General features: G+C 40.1%; 2 protein-coding genes across 2 annotated transcripts; both read right to left on the bottom strand.

Moving 5' to 3' along the window:
• Nucleotides 1–2,983: 2,983 nt before the first annotated feature.
• Nucleotides 2,984–10,594, bottom strand: LOC149299059 (nuclear pore complex protein Nup93). The gene is made up of 21 exons (XM_089486394.1): nucleotides 10,416–10,594; nucleotides 9,955–10,072; nucleotides 9,271–9,333; nucleotides 9,005–9,133; nucleotides 8,718–8,792; nucleotides 8,537–8,629; nucleotides 8,283–8,422; nucleotides 8,033–8,165; nucleotides 7,792–7,949; nucleotides 7,266–7,431; nucleotides 6,512–6,605; nucleotides 6,230–6,421; nucleotides 5,696–5,822; nucleotides 5,430–5,502; nucleotides 5,292–5,336; nucleotides 4,746–4,862; nucleotides 4,076–4,194; nucleotides 3,861–3,978; nucleotides 3,604–3,687; nucleotides 3,178–3,306; nucleotides 2,984–3,094 (listed from the first exon to the last, which is right to left on the bottom strand). Exons 1-21 carry the CDS (start codon nucleotides 10,592–10,594, stop codon nucleotides 2,984–2,986), a joined length of 2,463 nt encoding a protein of 820 aa, XP_089342520.1.
• A 2,500-nt stretch (nucleotides 10,595–13,094) lies between these two features.
• LOC149299058 (inactive hydroxysteroid dehydrogenase-like protein 1) lies at nucleotides 13,095–14,329 on the bottom strand. Its single transcript, XM_089486566.1, has 4 exons — nucleotides 14,110–14,329; nucleotides 13,569–14,014; nucleotides 13,197–13,424; nucleotides 13,095–13,115 (listed from the first exon to the last, which is right to left on the bottom strand). Exons 1-4 carry the CDS (start codon nucleotides 14,327–14,329, stop codon nucleotides 13,095–13,097), a joined length of 915 nt encoding a protein of 304 aa, XP_089342692.1.
• Nucleotides 14,330–17,343: the final 3,014 nt, after the last annotated feature.

The following is a 17,343-nucleotide window of genomic DNA, read 5'->3' as shown; positions in this document are numbered from 1 at the left end:
TTGGAAACACCAGGTACCCCAATTGTCTCAGAGACGTCTGTCTCAATGTGAAAGTATTTCCTTATGTCTTACAAGTTGTCAGGCCTTACCCTTGGCATTCTCTGCATACAACCTCCTTCAAAATGCCAAATTAAAAAATGCAGAGGATCCGGGTCATCACAATCAGCAGCAAGGGTGCCAGCCCCGTCACATTATCCAAGTGGTCATATACTCTGTAACACAAGGTGGTAGCAGCGAGGGTTTACATGTCCAAACTGTGTGCTTCCAGGTATTACCAATCTACCACTACTTGCATCGGTAGATCAGATACAGCTCCATGGCTAAGACTTTAGACAGTCATAATAGACAATCGAAATTACATATAAGAAGTGATCAAGGTGCCGACTAAAAACGTGGTCTCTTTGTGCAGAAGCTAATCGAACATTCGTGCCGATCTGGACCATTCTTTTGGTTTCCATGGTGACAACTTCTGGAACTATGCACCAAAGTATTTCCCTTTGCAGACGGTGACCCTCATTCATCCACACTGTATAATTTGAGTTTTACCTAAACAGCCAAAACAAGTAACATTTGGATTCATTTAATTGATAATACGGCATTACAGATTTCCTTTAATTAATAAATGAACCTATAAAGTTTCTAATTTATAACAAATTGTGCCCCCAATTTTTCGTTTATTCTCAAGGTCTACGTCAACAAAAATAGGTGCTGTTCCACATTAATTAGTGTTTTTGTACATCGGTTTTTTTTCCCGATTTCCTCGGAAGGTTTAATCGCATGAAAATGCACACTTTTCAGAAGTGCTTTCTGTTTCTATAGCAACAACTTATGCGGGCCCAAAATTGCATCACATGAAAATGAAGCATTCCGAGTATTCCAAAAAGATATAAATAATAAATATAAAACCCAAGTGTGATTGTCAATTAACACTGTGCTTTAATTACGACATATAAAAGGAAAATTAAACAAACACACTTTGCTCTAATACCTCAGAACAGGTTGCCTCCTGGACTTACTGATCTGAAAAAGACAAGAGTCAGAAAAGAATAAGCAAGAACATGAAATAAGGTATCATGGAAACAACGGTGATTCACAGTAAAATTATTCTTCAGAGGGTCAAAGCAACCTAATTTTCCATGGATCAGGTTACAAAAATCATTAAAATTACTGACGGCTTCGGTCACATGCAGTCGTAATTGGTACAAGAGATAAAATCTTTATCAAGAACAATTGAGACGACAGCAGGCACATTCTTTACACTAGAATGAGTTGGCAGGGTCCTGGAAAGTTAATGGAAAACGTCTGTTTTTCTGCCCTAAAGCCAACAGCTTTTTTTTTTTTTTAAACTTGAAATAGTGAAATAATTCATTTAATTTTCATTATTTGTTCTCCTGAGCCGAAAAGCGGATGGAGGAAGAATAAATTCAAGGGAACTGCAGTTTATGATACCACGCTGATCACATTATAAAAAGGCTGGCTTTTTAAATGACATTGAGGTCACTTGAGGTCATCGGTACATATTAGAATATCGCGATACCAGACACGGCATGTAATAAATCCAAAATAAACAAGTCAAACAAAACTGAAGCATACGATTAAGAGAAACCTAAAACTCATCCCTTTTCTATTTTCTACATTATTTTGCATTTCAAATATTTATAAATTTGGTGCCAATAAAGCTAATAAATATTTTAATGCAGAGTTCCGTGTTAAACATCACAAGATAATGTATATAAAAGCTTGGCGAAGGTACCTCTGCAACTTCTCATCTGAGCACAGGTGATCCATAAATTAGGACAGGTGTGCAAAGCTACCACTTACTGGCCCACCTGTGCTCAGACCGTGACAACCTGAGCTTTGTACAATGTACATATAGAGGACATACTACTTAATATTAAAACACGTCTGTTCTAATAATTCAAACTTACCAATATGACGGCATCGCAGCAAAAGAATCAACTTGGCCTACTTAGAAACGTAATCACGTAAACATGAACTTCCGTATAACGTCTGCATCTACATGTACCAAACACAATGGAAAAATATATCTTATTGAATGATTACAGCTAAAGCACCCATGCGTTACATTTTCTAATTTGTGATAAACTAAACCTGATTTTATTTTTTAAGCAAAAAATAAATAGAAGCCTTATGCATAGACCACAAACACCACAAGGCTAAACCAGGCTTCTTGTACACAGTACATTTTTATGACTGCCTCCTTCAAGCTTCACAGCCATATGAACTTGTTGATTAAGATCAAGCAGAGATAACGAGAGAACAGTATTATTCCCATTACACAGGTTAGTTAATATATCCCGCAGCACGTACTACATTGAATGCACAGCTCTGTAACTAAGTCTAGCCACCAGTGATATGAATACTAAATGTGATTGACTTTCCTCTGCAATCAGACATGTATACAGAACGTATACTACAGGACTGTGTTGAAATGAAGCTGCCCTGCTTGATGCATTTTCATGTATGCCCAATAAAAAAAATGTAATCTGGTCACCCTGTTCATCAGACATTAACCAACTGCTCCTAGAATCCAAGAGTTTGGAGTTTCTTTTCAGGCAACTGTGAAAGCAGTTAATGCACGAGAACATTGACAACTTATATCTCAAAGGACCACCACTAGAAATGATGTGCTTCTAACACCTTTGTATCCAAGGCACATAAAGAAATGCCACATTTCAAACTTTGAACCAGTAAAACAGTTTATATCTAATCCCGAATGTTTAACCCTAATGCTTGGTGGCTCTAACTTAGCCACTTAACATGCCACTGATTTTAATAACATCCTTTCAGTTTGAACGAGTTGTGACACAAGGAGTATATTTTAAAATAAAATAAAATAGATAACAGAACAAAAACAAGATGATTTTGGAAACGGATTATTTATTTCGCTATAACAAATTCCATTATGGGACACAGTATTTGGAGGGTGCGGGTATGGAGATGGTAAGGTGTTATTTAGGGGTCAGTTCATAAGAACTTCCATCTGAACGAGCCGAGCATTTGTGTCCCCAGACATCCTGTATGGAATCATCCCCGCGAATGTGATGAGGGCGCGAGCCTGACTGCGCAGGACCTAACAAGACATGAGAGTTGTTAAGGGAAAAGAAAAAAAAAAAAAAAGATTTTCCTACTAAATTCATACAGCTCTTCACTTACAGAATCTTTATCCTCCAGCATTCTCTGAGGTCGACCAAGTGTGGAGGGCCCACTGCCCTTCAACCTCTTGTACTGAGTAAACAAGATGTTCATTGTTGCTAGAAGAACTTCAGACAAGTTATGTCTGATCTGGGAAATAAAAGTTATATTTACAATTTACCTCTGTGTTAAAAAAGTTAATGTGCCCTGATACAGACCTATACACCTAGTGCAGTATCAAGAGCTGACAAGAGGTGCCCAGATTCCTTAAAGGCTGTTGGAACCAGAGTTACTGTAGGTAAGCAATACTTTATGAAGTGACATTAGGGTTGTGCTAGCTGCCATGATGACTTTTTACATTTAAAACCCACTGTATAAGTAGTGATCAACGCAACAAAAGACCCGAGGAAGTCAGTTAGCCCAACATTTAAAACCCACTCCACTCACCTCGTCACTGAAATTCTTGAAAGCAGCTACTCGTTCTCCTACACTGTCCTGGCTCAGAGGCACCAGCTTCAGCTTTTCAATTACCTCGATAAATGTAAAACACCATAAAACAGACATCCAAAGAGTTCCTTTGCAGAGGAGTATCAAACTGCACATTTGGTAGTGGAATTACTGTTGATCGATGGCAATAAATTATGTTTAGATGGATTTGCACAAATAAGTAACGAAGACAAGTGTTATTAAATTTGTGAACTTACATCGAAAGCTTGGTCTACATGGCCAGCATGGTACTCATCAAAAAACGTAATGAGGTCCAGCAGCAGGTAGAATGTGGAGTTTATAGATTTTTCTGCACCGATACCCTGTTTTCTATATCTGAAAACAAATGGGGGGGGGGGTCAAGTGTTAGCCCAAATCATATTAAAGAAAAACATGAAAGGAACTGACACGATAAACTTTGGGCAATCCGTACCTTTCTGCAATAGAAAGAGCCATGTTCTTCAGCCTGTCCCTGTTAGACTGTGGAGTATTCGCATGAGATACAACAGGGCTCAGTAACTTATTGGTCAGTTCCAAAACTTTGTCTGGATTCTAAAAAGAATAAAGTTTGAACAATAATGAATACTGAAACACTTCATAGCCGTATGTGTTATATTGACAAACTGTAGGTACGCATGTACGTTGCACTTTTAGGTTATTCCAAAATACTGTTGTCGGTGATAGGACTTTGAACAGATTACACAAGGCCACTCCCCACGTATTTTGATCTGCAACCACTTAATAGTTAAAAATATAAAAGAAAGCAATTATGTAGCTAGACATAAAAAAATCTTCATTATACATTCTCCTTTGTTTTCCAAATAATAGGCCAGAACATGTGAAGGTAAGCTTATGGACAAATAATATTACTGGGAGGAATCACTAAAAACATTCTTTGTTGCGCTGACAAACCCCAGGACACTAAAGATCACTGGCGATCATCTATTCTGACAAGAAAGTGAACATGACAGAATTCATTAGATGGTGTAAGAACAGCTGGAATGCTTTTCCCAGGCATGAACTATTACAAATTTATATAGTGACACAACAATACAGGCCCAGGTCAAAACTCCTGTAAAATTCCACCACTAAAAGGGGGTTACCTTTGCCAAGTCATAGAGTTTAGCGGCTTCCTCAAACAGCCCCTTGCTTTCTGCCACGGACGCCACATGATTAATGATTGGCTTTGTATCCTTTGTGAACTTATCAATAGCTCCAAGCTGCCAACAAAACCAAAAAAATGTTATAACTCAAACCGTATGTCTTTTTAACGGAAGAAAAAGCTGCAATGCAACAGTCTAATAACTGTGATGCCACCATCAGTTTTGCATTGGCAGCAGGCATAAATAAAGCACATTTCTTAACAGGAATAACTGTGGTTCATAATAAATCTTTTAAAAGAAGCTACTCCTTTAAAATAGTTTGCTTCTACCAAAAGAACCTTCTCTACAGCAATATTTGTGTCACTCAAGACTTTACTTCAGATGGATACAAAGCTGAATTATATCAATATTGTTAAAATATGTTTCCTTGTGTACAGTTAAATGTTTACATCAACTCATACTGACCAATTCCAGAAATATGCCAGAAACATATAATTAATAATTAACGGCCCTTACAATCAAACGTGTGCAGTGAACATAGATTACCTTTCGGCTCCCATCTTTCTCCAGTTTCCCCAAGAGCATGTCAAACTAAAAGAGAAACAAAAATTAAAACCAAACTGTAACAGGCAAAAGAAGTAAGTGAAGAAGAAAAACATATTATAGCTGTGAACATGCATCTACCTCTCTGCTTTCAATCACCAGCTCGCTGACACATCTCATGAACATGTTTTCTCCCTGACTATCTTTTTCATTCCTGTAAAACAGAGAGATGCGAAGATTATTATAACCATAAATATACCACCGCAATCTAAAGTCATAAAAATAAATGAATGAATTTAGAGGAAAATATGTTGGTTGCTATGAAACAAAAGAGGTTGTGCATAAAGATAATCACATGCTATTTGTTGCAATGATCACACAGTGACCCACAGAACAAGTGGGATTACCTGAGGAAGTAAAAGTACTGCAGCGCTTCTCTGGGGTCTGTGGGCTCAAACTTCCGTGTATATAGCATCAGAAGACGCACAAAGTTCAGACGGCGGATACCTGGTGGGTCCCCAGGCTCCTGAGTCACTACAAAAAAATAAAAGTATAATTACTACACATGCAAAGAGAATATAGAAGCTAAGTGCCAACAGATAGGTATTGCACACAGGGGTAACTGGGAAGTTATTGACCCTCCTCTACCATGATTGATGACTGCAGGACTCATTTATGGAGCAGAGGGAATATAGCATTGATGCCACATTCTTTTTTGTGGTTGCCCTAAAAACCACAAGTGATTCAAAGTTCATGTTAAAGACACAGGAAGTGGGGGAAACAAGTTTCAAGTCACACCACAAAACATATAGCCAAGGAGCACTAAACTGCTTGGATCAACAAGCTAACAAACACTACATTTACTAAACAAATAAAGCTTTGAGACCAAAATATAAAATACTGACATAGACAAGTTACAGATTCTCTATAAAAACACTTACACAGTTGTGCACTCTGTCCTGATGATTTTAGCAGCAATTTCAAATCAAAAAGGGCAAGTGCCACATGTACAGCGTGACAACGTGCACGTTCTAGGCGGAACAGGAAGGCAATGGCGGCTTCAAATTGAGCGGTAAGGAAAAGTACTTGGAAGTAGAGGAATGGTTGTTGATTAACTGCAAAATGAGACTCCCCTGAAACAGACAAAAAGAGTGGCACTTAGTGTCTACCTCAGTACCCCCTTTAAGCAAGGTTGGCATGTATTATGTGTTAAGGACACATACCATAATCTTCAAACAGCTGCTTCTGAAACTGTGGAAGTGTCAGTTTGTCCTGGGGGGAACTGTTCGCATCTCCTTCAAAACACACCTGACTCAACTTAAAAAACATACACAAAAATATTACGGGGGCAGCCAGGGGGAAAATAACAAATACATTGTTATATATACACACATATATATAGATACACACACACACACACGTACACATACACGTACACACATATATAGATACACACACACACATATATAAATGCAGATCCTTAGACATTCTGAAAGGATAGCAGTATAAGGAGAAGCATTTGGTTGGGAATCTGTGAAAGCAAAGAGCTCATCTTTGTTGAAACATATTAAATAATATGCAAGTACCACGGCAAAATGCAAAAACAGATACCGAGTAACTTGTTATGCATGTTAAAGTAAAGTAGGATACCTCATCTAATACCGAGTGAACATTAAAAGAGTTTGGTGAGCTATTTTCTAGATCAACAAAAGCAGGTGGCTGGCTCACGACCAATATCATAAGGAGTGTCACCCAAAATAAATAAATATGAGGTTATGTTTAAAGAGCAGAAATGATGTAACAGGAAATCGTAGAAGGATTCTGCTGCTTTGTGTCTACCAGCTTATCTCCTTTATACACAAAGGCATCCTAGTCAAATTGTTGTGTGATACATTAGCATCAAACGTATGTAAATATCCCTTTTTATCAATAACTCCCTTTCAAACACAGAGAAGATGGGTTAACAGAGCAACTGACTTTTAGCCACAAGTAGTCCTCTGTTTTGTCAGCCACCTCGCAGTGGTTATCTGTCACATCACACCGGCCAATGATACAATACACAGCTCTCTTGTACGGATCAGTACTAGATCTCACAGCTCTTCTGTAATGAAGCCGGAGCTTGCTCTCAAATGCTGGAGATAACCTGAAAGGAGAAAAAGTCCATTTGTGCATCACGTTACAATGACAAAAATAAAATAATGCTGGAAAAAGTTTTTTGCATAAGATACGCTAAAGGCAGTGGCAAATCGCATCTCTATCTCGAGATTATATATATATATATATATATATATATATATATATGTCTTCTATGCTCCAACAATACATAGCTGGATTTACTGTAAAACATGCAAGTGCCTGAAATAGAATAGCCAGCCTTCTATGTATGATGAGTTCTTACTAGTATGCCCAAGATAAAACAATTTACCAAATGTGTAGCATAAATTATGTACAATATGTAGCATCTTTATACAAGAAAGTGAAACTAATTTGGGGGTTCACTTACCCTCTGTCCTCACTGTGAACGTATTCCTGAAACCAGTTCTTGAACTCTCCCAGCTGATGCTGCGCTTTGTTCACTACATGTAGGGCCGCCATTAGGTCACCACAGCGCATGCAGTAGTAAATCAGTGCCCACACTGGATACCCATCAACTTCCCCATCCTGCAAACAAAACAACAGAACTTTGTAAGATGCCAACTATTGGAGACTATATTCAAGCATTTACAGTTTAGTCATCACCGCACCTGCAGTCCAGGTATTGGGGATGGCAATCTGATATTTAGGAAACTTCGCACAAGGTTGAAGGTTCCAGGGATGCCACCTAGCTGAGCCTGCTGTAGGTTAGCAAACACGCTCATCAGTGTGTAGTTTTTATAGCTGGAAAAATTGGAAAACAAAGGGCAGCTCAATCAAACCACTCAGAATATTTTCATATTTTTAACTATCTTGTATGGGCTCATTTATGACCATCAAAGATGATTTTGGACATATTACCTCTCTTCCAGGTAGTTTAATGCTTGCCGCACAAATGCCATCTGCATTGGTACACTACAACGACTTTTCAGAGGGTCAGCTGCTGGCACCAAAAGGACATCAGTCATATGTTTCACCATAGTCCATAAATCAGACACATTCTGTAAGGAGAAATGTGGAACATGAGGCACGTATTTCCAAAAGAGCAGGTTACCTGTGCAGTATTACTGGGCTGGCAGTAATCTGTGGTCACTGTAAAATTATAAGGGCAATACCTTGTCATCCAATCTCTCTGCAACCGTCGTGCACAGGTCCACAAGGCTGGGCTGTAGGTGACCACTCACCACCTTCTCATTGTACACATAAATCTACAGAAAAGAAAAACGGACATCTAAATATGCAAACCCGCACAACGTACAAGAAATGTAAAATATATATATTTTTTAAACTCCTCACCTGTCGGGCATATGCCATTTCCACGTTATCTAAAGAGCTGCGTCCGGGTGCAACGGATTCACTGACATAACTGGTCTGGTACAAAGAAATAAAGAATGGGATTTTACAGGACGTCCACCGGTTTAAGTCTGAGGATTTATCAATGCAAGCAAGGCTTGAATTCCTAAATACAGCTTGGATTATAAAAACAAACAGTACACTTCCTACTTTCATATACTGTCAGGAATCCAAGCCTTGTTTGCATTGATATACATTGACACTAATGCAGTATTACATATGGTACAAACCTCACTCTCCTGTGTGAAGTCCAGAGCATCCTCCCCCGAGGCAAGTAGAGTGTGGAGGATCTTCTGCTTTACGTGTTCCCATTCAACAAGCATGGACTCTCTGCGGTACTCTTCTGCCATTGCAAACGTCTACAGAATAAACAATTGAATGCAAACAATTCGCAAGCGTAAGATGGAAACTCAGAGCACCAGAATGATATCTGAATGTGCATGAACTAAGTGGAGCAGGTATGTCCTACTGAAGCAGAGAGACAAGATGTACTTACCCTCTTTCTCGACTCTTCAATTGCAGACAAAAGTGCATTGTCCTTTTCATTCTTTAGGAACCCCTAAAATATATTATTTTACACAACTATAAGTACTGAAATCTGTTATACACTAAAAGGTAGCTAAACAAGTGAAATACAAGTAAATAAATTAAATAAGAAAAATAACATATATACATACACAAACACACCACATTAAGCAAGACAACGGAAATTATATATTTCATATAGACTGTTAAACATTTGCAACCTAAAAATAAAATACAGAAATCTCTGCCAGTTCATTGTCTTAGCGGATGGCTCCTGACATCTAACTAACGCAATGGGTCTCTACTGATGCAGATGTGAACTCTAGCAGCTGAGCACAGGATTGACCCCATCTGTGAAACTGGCATTCTAGTATGCGGGATAACAGACAGGATAGGGGGATTAGCAGTTTTTTGACAGAAGTACTATTGAAGGAACATGATAGGTAAACTGACTTCAATTTAACTAGATTTAGCTCAGTCATATAAAAAATAAATTAAAAATCCTCAGCTCAGTACGTATACCATTCCCAGTACAACTACTTAATTAAAATTCATGCACCTGAATGTCCACTACAGCTCCACCAAAGAAAAGTGTATAATAAACAACTTTTAATTGTATTACCTGTAAAGAAATAAATACAGTGACATATCTCACCTGGATGTCGGTGTCTTTTACTGGCTCAAGAGGCTCAAATGTTGTTGCTGCACTAAGGCTCTCTAGTCTTTGAGAGATGTGAGAAATGTCCAGACCTCTGGACCCCAGAAGAACAGATCTGTAAGGAAGGCACAATTTAGACTTGTTTTTCATCTAGCGGGCTGAAGCACAGACCGAGTACTCTAGGGGTGTTCTATTAGCCGTATTTAGGAAGTAAGAGGTCCACTTGAACATCTCACAGAACACTTTGAAAACAAGACCTCCTTAGCCAAGATCCATCAAACTGGATAAGGCCTCTCACAGCTCAGTCATTCGCAGAAATAATCTACCTCCTCCACGTATCTGAACATGTTTTCTCCCTCATTTGATCACACAGAAGATACTTATTGTGCTCTTTTACAATCCCATAACCAGCAACATCTGCACTCCACAGCCCTAAAGCTCGCCCCTGGGATCCTTACGCTTTAACATTAGCCGACTCTTGCGAGGTGCGGGTCATAGTCCTGGAGCGCAGCCTTTCTCCAGCCTGCTGGATCTCTTGCAGATTCCTTTCGACATGGGGCAGCTCTGTAACACCCTCAGTCTCAGCAGCCAACTGCTCTGCCTGCTGCAGGAGCTCTCCAAATCCTTCAATATCCATGGTCGGAGAAGATCTGTAGCAAGAGAAACACCCACTAAAAACTACAACAGTACCGTGCAGACGGAGCTTACAATCCATACAACATGAATGAAGAGAGGAAAAATAGCAGCTAATGTTTGTTCCGCAAATGATACTTACCATCATATATATAAATATACCGATTAGAAAAATGTTATGTACATTAAATATATTTTTAAAGCACTGACACATTATTGATTGTACTGGTATCACTGCCTGTCTTTCCAGAACGCGTACCTATGCCTGTCACTTTCCTGCTTCTATCTGTCATTTTACCTGAAATCTCTCTCTTGCTGGCACTTGTATCCCCACATGTCTCAGTCTGCCTCTTACTTTCATCCATGACTGCCTCTCTTCCTGGCATTTTATTCAAGCCACTCTCTCTGGCACTTTTAGACAATACTATCCACATTGACTCTGACTGGCTGTCATTTCTATCCATGCCTGTCTCTCTGGCAATAATACCCCGTGTCACCCTGCCACTATTACCCATCTCTCCCGGGCGTTTTTTTTAGACAGACACGTCTCTCATGCTGGCACTTCTCTATTAACGTCCCTCTCTCATTATTAGGCAGACATCTCTGCTGAAACTTTATCTCGACATGTCCCTGTCTCCCTGACACTGTTACGTGTCTCTCTCCTTCTCCCTCTCACTGACTGACAGACAGCCACGTCTCTCCTGCCGGCCCTTCTACGCCACCATGCCCGTCTCCCTAACACTTCTACACGTCCCTCGCAGCCACTTCTAACCCGACACGCCTGGCTCCCACGCCGGCTTTTCTCCTCCATTAGCCCCTCTACCTTGCCCCATTTGTCTTCGCGCCTCCCTTTTCTGTCATTTCTACAGACTTTGTCCGTCTCTTCTGGAATTATCAATTTCTATTACTTCATTAAGTTTCTTCATTATTCCCACCTCACCTCCGCTGTTATCCTCGCGCTCTCAGGCCCCTCTCGCTAATTGGTCCGCTTCCCTCCCAGCATCCTCCGCGCGCGACACATAACTTTATTGACAAAACAGTACCTAACAAAGTGACAACATGCCATGTCAATGTGGGTTTACTAATGGCCATGTTGCATTACTTATTCACCCAATGTATTAAAAATAAAAATAATAATATTTATACAGAGCAGACACACGCTATATCTGGCTTTCATTCAAGAACGAGATAGAAAAAACCTCAACCAATACCTATTAGATCCATGTCTGTTATAAGTTAAAATGTGCATCTCAATTATTAAAATGTAAAAAAAATATTTTGATAAAAAAACAATTTTTTAAACATTAAATATATATATATATATATATATATACGATTTTTACAGACATTTCATTGTCATATTGGAACCCAACATGGTAGATGAAAAGAAACAAAGAAGCTGGAGCTTACGGAAAAAAGAAAAATATTAACTGAATATTGCGTTTCCTTTACACGACGCGTTTCATTACATATGACGATGTGAAATGCTAAATCCTTTATTAATTTCCATGACGATTGCTCTATATTTACAGCCTTGCCCATGCAATGCCATTTAGGAATCCAGTTCAATGTCTATTTGTAGTCAATCGATTTACTCAACTGAACCCCGTATAGTGGAAACGATAGAATAAAGTAAAGACCTCGCTGGATCAATGAACTTTGGAAGCAAATAGGAATCTGTGCCCGAATCTGGATTGCGCCTGCGAAAGGGCAAATGATGAAATATGATGGGCCATGTTGGTACACGGGCTCCTGGTTATAACCGAGGCTTCCTTCTCTTGACCCAGGTCATTATACATATGTATCTCTGTAATTTCAATCACCTTTCTTCATTGTTCAAAATCTTTAGAAGACTTGCCTTTTATCGTAGAGGATATCACACATTAATGATCTTTGTAACACTTTTGGAACTGGTGGTTCCACTGCAATAGTCAATGAGTTGAACAGAACACAGACAGGGGGTCCAGGTATCAGTGAAATCATAAATATTATGTTTATTCAGTCAAATAAACAACAATTTGATACACACCGCCTCCGCTTATTAATTTTTTTTTCTCTGTGGTGTTTTGCGTGCGGCTGTAGACAACGAGTCCAGAGGCAGGGAGCGCGGATGTCATGTCTTATTTCAATCAGAAAATGATGTAACTAAGGTGATAACTTTTAAAACAGCCAAGACGATGAGACCACTATATTTGGGACGTTACCTGCTACCACGACCAATAATTGGATGTCTTTTAATCTACTCACAAAATATTGTTGTATACATCTGCTAGTGAAGTTTTTAAATATCAGCTAAACTCGACCAGAGTGAAATAGATTCACATCACGTGAGACCATTACACGAGTTCCTACAGAAGAATACGAGATGTTCATGGGTACGCGGAATACAGGAACCTTCCGAGAGACCAGCACATCCATCTGGGGATCCACTGAGCAACAACAAGCTGTATACGGAACAAGACAATAGAAGAACTTGATTGTGAAGGATGTAAAGAGTTTAGGAGCTACAGGAGATGGTGAACAATCTGGAACACATCAATGTAATAAAGTTAATTTGTGTAACTTTCCAAATATACTGAAAATATATTTTGATATCTTGTTATTACCTGGAAGGAGTGAGCCCAGTATCCAGCTGTTCTACTGGAAACACCAAGCGTTTGGACTGCGTGGCGGGCGTAGGTCTCTGGCGTCGGGGCGAGAATGGGAAAGCGGTGTAATTTTCTGCAGGAGGTCATCGATTTTGTTGCTATGCAAAGTGGCATCAGGGTCTGAACAAATATCCCTTTGGGAGAAAGCTCCAAATGAAGGTCCCGGCTTAGTCTATCTAAATAAACCTAAAGATGTGAAAAACAAAACATTCACCCTGGTGATCATTATTGCCTTGAAAATACAATTCTAATAACGGCCGGGCTCCGAGCCACGGCGATAAAGTTATAGACAAAAGACTATCCTGTATTATGTATGTATTGATGAATTACCTTGGAAGCACAAGATATGGTTAGTTGAGGATTTGATTTATAGCAGGTGCCACAAGCCACGTTGACAATGGCCCCCTTCTTCCGCTGTACCATACCCGGTACCACTATATGCACCATCATTGTGGCTGCAGCTATATTGACATTAATGATCTCCCACACTTTGTCCTCTGGGACCTCGGTAACCCTCTCGGGATATTCATACACAACTCCGGCGTTGTTCACCAAGATGCCGACATCCACGTGTTTGAGGCCATCCCTAATGGCAGGAAAGACCTCCCGGCCCTTGCTGAAGTCTGCCTCTATGAAGCTGGTTTGAACCCCATACTTAGCAGCGATGGCCTCAGACACTCTCTGTAACTTCTCTCTATTGCGGCTGATCAGGATAATGTTCATGCCACGGCTCGCCAGCTCCTCTGCGTATGCCTTCCCAATACCATCAGTAGCTCCTGGGGAACAGCAGAAAAAAAAACACCCCTTACACATTACTGATTGCTGTTTGCTTGGGGTATAATGCTAGCAGGCGGTGGTTAGTACTACTTGCCTGTCACTACAGCCCACTCTCCGTACTTGTTAGCCAGGCTGGTCCTGTGGAGCAGAAGAGGGTTGATGTGCGAGCGGAGTACATTGTAGCACTCACATAGGAGACAGAGACCTTTCCACGACACGTAACAGGCTCCTACAACGGTCAGAATTTCCACTTGGTGGTGACACGACCTGGCTATCTCCTGGTATAGAAGGTGAAAGCTGTCCACGGCCGCCATTCTGCGATTAAACGTTTGTTAGAATATCACCCGATGACATCAATCACGGTGTAACCCAAATACAGCGATGACCTAAAACGTTCATTCTGAGCACCATGCCGCAAACCCATGTCTTAAGGACATCACACCAATGGCCCTCGTTGGGACCCATATCCTTCTGTCTCTCTTTCCTAGGTGCTCAGAATGAATATATATATATTTATTTATTTATATATATATATACTTACTTATATATCACATTTGCGAACCCAATGTTTTGTATATAAACAGCAGATTGTGTTTATAAATTCCGTTCTGAAAATGAAACACACAATGTACATTAAACACATAACATACCCGTGACATTTTGCAGGCATCGCATTTCATGATCAAATAAAAAGTGAATTTGCCTATCAATTATTTCTACAATAATATTTAAGGTTGTTCCGCCCCAGCAATCATATCACCCGTATCACTGGATTCGCCCAGTATTTTTATTAAAGCATGTAAGACCTATTCTCACCATACCACCCCGATGTCACCGAGTTGTTATGTATTGATTTAAAGAGCACCACCATATTCTGCAGCGCTGTACAACGGAGTGCAGCTTATCTTAGATCCGTAGAATTTGAGAGCAGATAAGACCCATCTAGCCCGCCATATTTCCTGATGTAAAGACGCAGACCTTAATCAGTCGTTGATCTCGTCTTAGCAAGAGCAGTATGTCTATCCCATGCATGTTTAAATCCCCTCACTGTATTAACCTCTACCACTTCTGCTGGGAAGCTGTTCCATTGATCTCTTAAAGCACCTAAGTGGTTAAACACTCCCCCACTCCCAGTGGGTTAGACTGTCATTAATACTCTATTGCAAGTTTGCCCCCAGCTCTCCCGCCACATGCCCCTGACCTCTTGGGTTACGTTCATGCGGTGACTTCAGCATCCAATGACAGGAAGCAGCGCAGCAGTAATGTGGCTGCCATAAGCTCTGCCACAACATGAGGTCCCGGCAGCGCGTGTGCAAGCTACACACTAAACAGGAGGCGTGGGGGCAACAACACGCGTGTGCAGTAACACAGACACCGTATCACTGTACACGCACCCGGCAGATATGTGTAGAAGCCCCGGGAACGCAACGTTTCGAGAAATAAAACGCAGCCATTTACTTCCCTGCAAGGACCTGCTGGTGTTAAAGCACGCCGATCACTATTAACCCCGCCAGTGCCTGCAAAACGCCCAGCCTCAGAATCCAGGCAGTAATAGAATGCTATTATTATCACGACGTACGCCCGGTAATGCGATAAGAACGTATTATCGTGATAGTAATTAATAAAGAATAGATTGTAAGCTTGCAAGAGCAGATCTCTTGATTATTCTGTCTCGGCATGTCTTACAGACATAGATGATGCTAAATAAATCAATGCAATGCATACCTGGGAACCCGGGTACACTACTAGGAACGCTCCCTCTTCTGGGGAGTGGCTTTGTAAGGGGGCAGGGCAAGGGGTGGGGTTATCCCTAGGGAGGGGGAGTGAGAAGGAGGAAAGTGACTCAGAGATCCCTGAAAGCAGTGTTTCCCCCCTGGAGACTCTGGGTAATAATAACACAATGAACAGCCCTGGACAACACATCTCACCTTTAACTTAAATACAATTAGCCCTTTATTTAGCTAAGGCAGTTGGGACCAGCACCAATAAATCTGGTTGCTGGGACTGTTGCAAGCGCACTGGGGCTGTTGACAGCTATAAAATGAGTATATTTGGAGTTTCCATGTCTGCCCTTTTGAGGATTTCCGAAAAAGATTTGCCTCCGTGTGCATATCATTTACCAACACTCCCCAAATGATTTCACTTTGGGGTCTGAGGACATTCTGTTAATGCTTTATTTCTAGTAATGTACAAAGGAGCAGGAAGTGTACACCGGGTTTGGCAAAATAAAAAGAAAAGTATCAATAATACCGGAAATTCACTTATTTACAAACACAACATTTTTTTTTTTAATCACATTCGGAATGCCCGTCCACTCCTGGCCCATAAGACCCACTGCCTACAAAGCAGGACAGTGAGCAGGTAAGCGGGACAGTGGCACAGTGCCCAAAAAAGGGACTGTTCCTTGTAAATTAAGACACTTGATGCTTGATAAGGATGTGAAACATGACCAGAGTAACCGTAACAGACCACATCGAGAAGCCTCTAGCAGTAAATCCAAGGAATCATCCTTTGCGACATTTTTACAACAGTTTAAAAACATTAAAGAAGATTCTACTGCTGAGATTCCGTCAATTAAATTTATACGCAATCCAATCATTTATTTTACACATTTAATGCTCTACTTAATAACTGATGAAAGTGCAGCATAAAAAAAAAACTAAAATTTTCTATGCGAGAAGATATTGCCTTATTATTTTGCGCCGATGATGTAAATATTTTATTAGCTTGTAATTCATATTTCATTTTATTACAGATACTGTCGTTTTAGTGAATTTGATAAGCTCTGTTATTCTTTCCAGCAGTGAAGAAGTCACAACGCAGCCATATTTATTATCTTTGTGGAAGTCCCAGAGTATAGAAGGTGGAGAACCGGCATCATTATACACTTCATTATAAGGGAGTGACATCACATTCTCTGTAGCAGTGACATCATACCACAGCTTTTTTCCTTTCCAGATTGACACGCAAAGTCCCTGCAAGTTATTTCAGCAGAAAAGGGCTTTTTTAGGTTAGAGGAAGGCAAAGAAAAGGGTATTTTTAGCCAGTTAACATGGAATGCACCACCAAGTGAAATATAATCATTTAACGTTAGCTTTGGTAAAGCTGATTGTCTTTGGAATCAGGAGATTTTCTCTTGAGACAATACTGTATATGTCTTATTGATCTTCAGGATCAAAGGATATGGATACTTAAATGGCTGATGCATTTTCTTTAACCAGTTAATTGTATATCAATATTTACAGTAGTAATTACTACATCTTACTCTTAGGACACGTTCCCAGTGGGAATAGAGACTTACAAGTTGCAGAAATCCACTACATCATGG

The sequence above is a fragment of the Sceloporus occidentalis genome, unplaced genomic scaffold (genome assembly GCF_023333645.1).
Source record: "Sceloporus occidentalis isolate IW3139 unplaced genomic scaffold, rSceOcc1.0.p SCAF_29, whole genome shotgun sequence".
Taxonomy (NCBI): Eukaryota; Metazoa; Chordata; class Lepidosauria; order Squamata; family Phrynosomatidae; genus Sceloporus; species Sceloporus occidentalis.
This window is presented reverse-complemented; position numbering and strand designations above follow the sequence as displayed.

Coding starts and splice junctions, on each gene's coding strand:
- LOC149299059 (XM_089486394.1), bottom strand. CDS start 10,594: ATGGATATTGAAGGATTTGGAGAGCTCCTGCAGCAGGCAGAGCAGTTG. Junction 10,073..10,415: donor GAGTCGGCTAATGTTAAAGC/GTAAGGATCCCA, acceptor CCTTCCTTACAG/ATCTGTTCTTCTGGGGTCCA. Junction 8,793..9,004: donor ACTTCACACAGGAGAGTGAG/GTTTGTACCATA, acceptor TCTTTGTACCAG/ACCAGTTATGTCAGTGAATC.
- LOC149299058 (XM_089486566.1), bottom strand. CDS start 14,329: ATGGCGGCCGTGGACAGCTTTCACCTTCTATACCAGGAGATAGCCAGG. Junction 14,015..14,109: donor AGAGTGGGCTGTAGTGACAG/GCAAGTAGTACT, acceptor GCTGTTCCCCAG/GAGCTACTGATGGTATTGGG. Junction 13,116..13,196: donor ACTGGGCTCACTCCTTCCAG/GTAATAACAAGA, acceptor GATGTGTTCCAG/ATTGTTCACCATCTCCTGTA.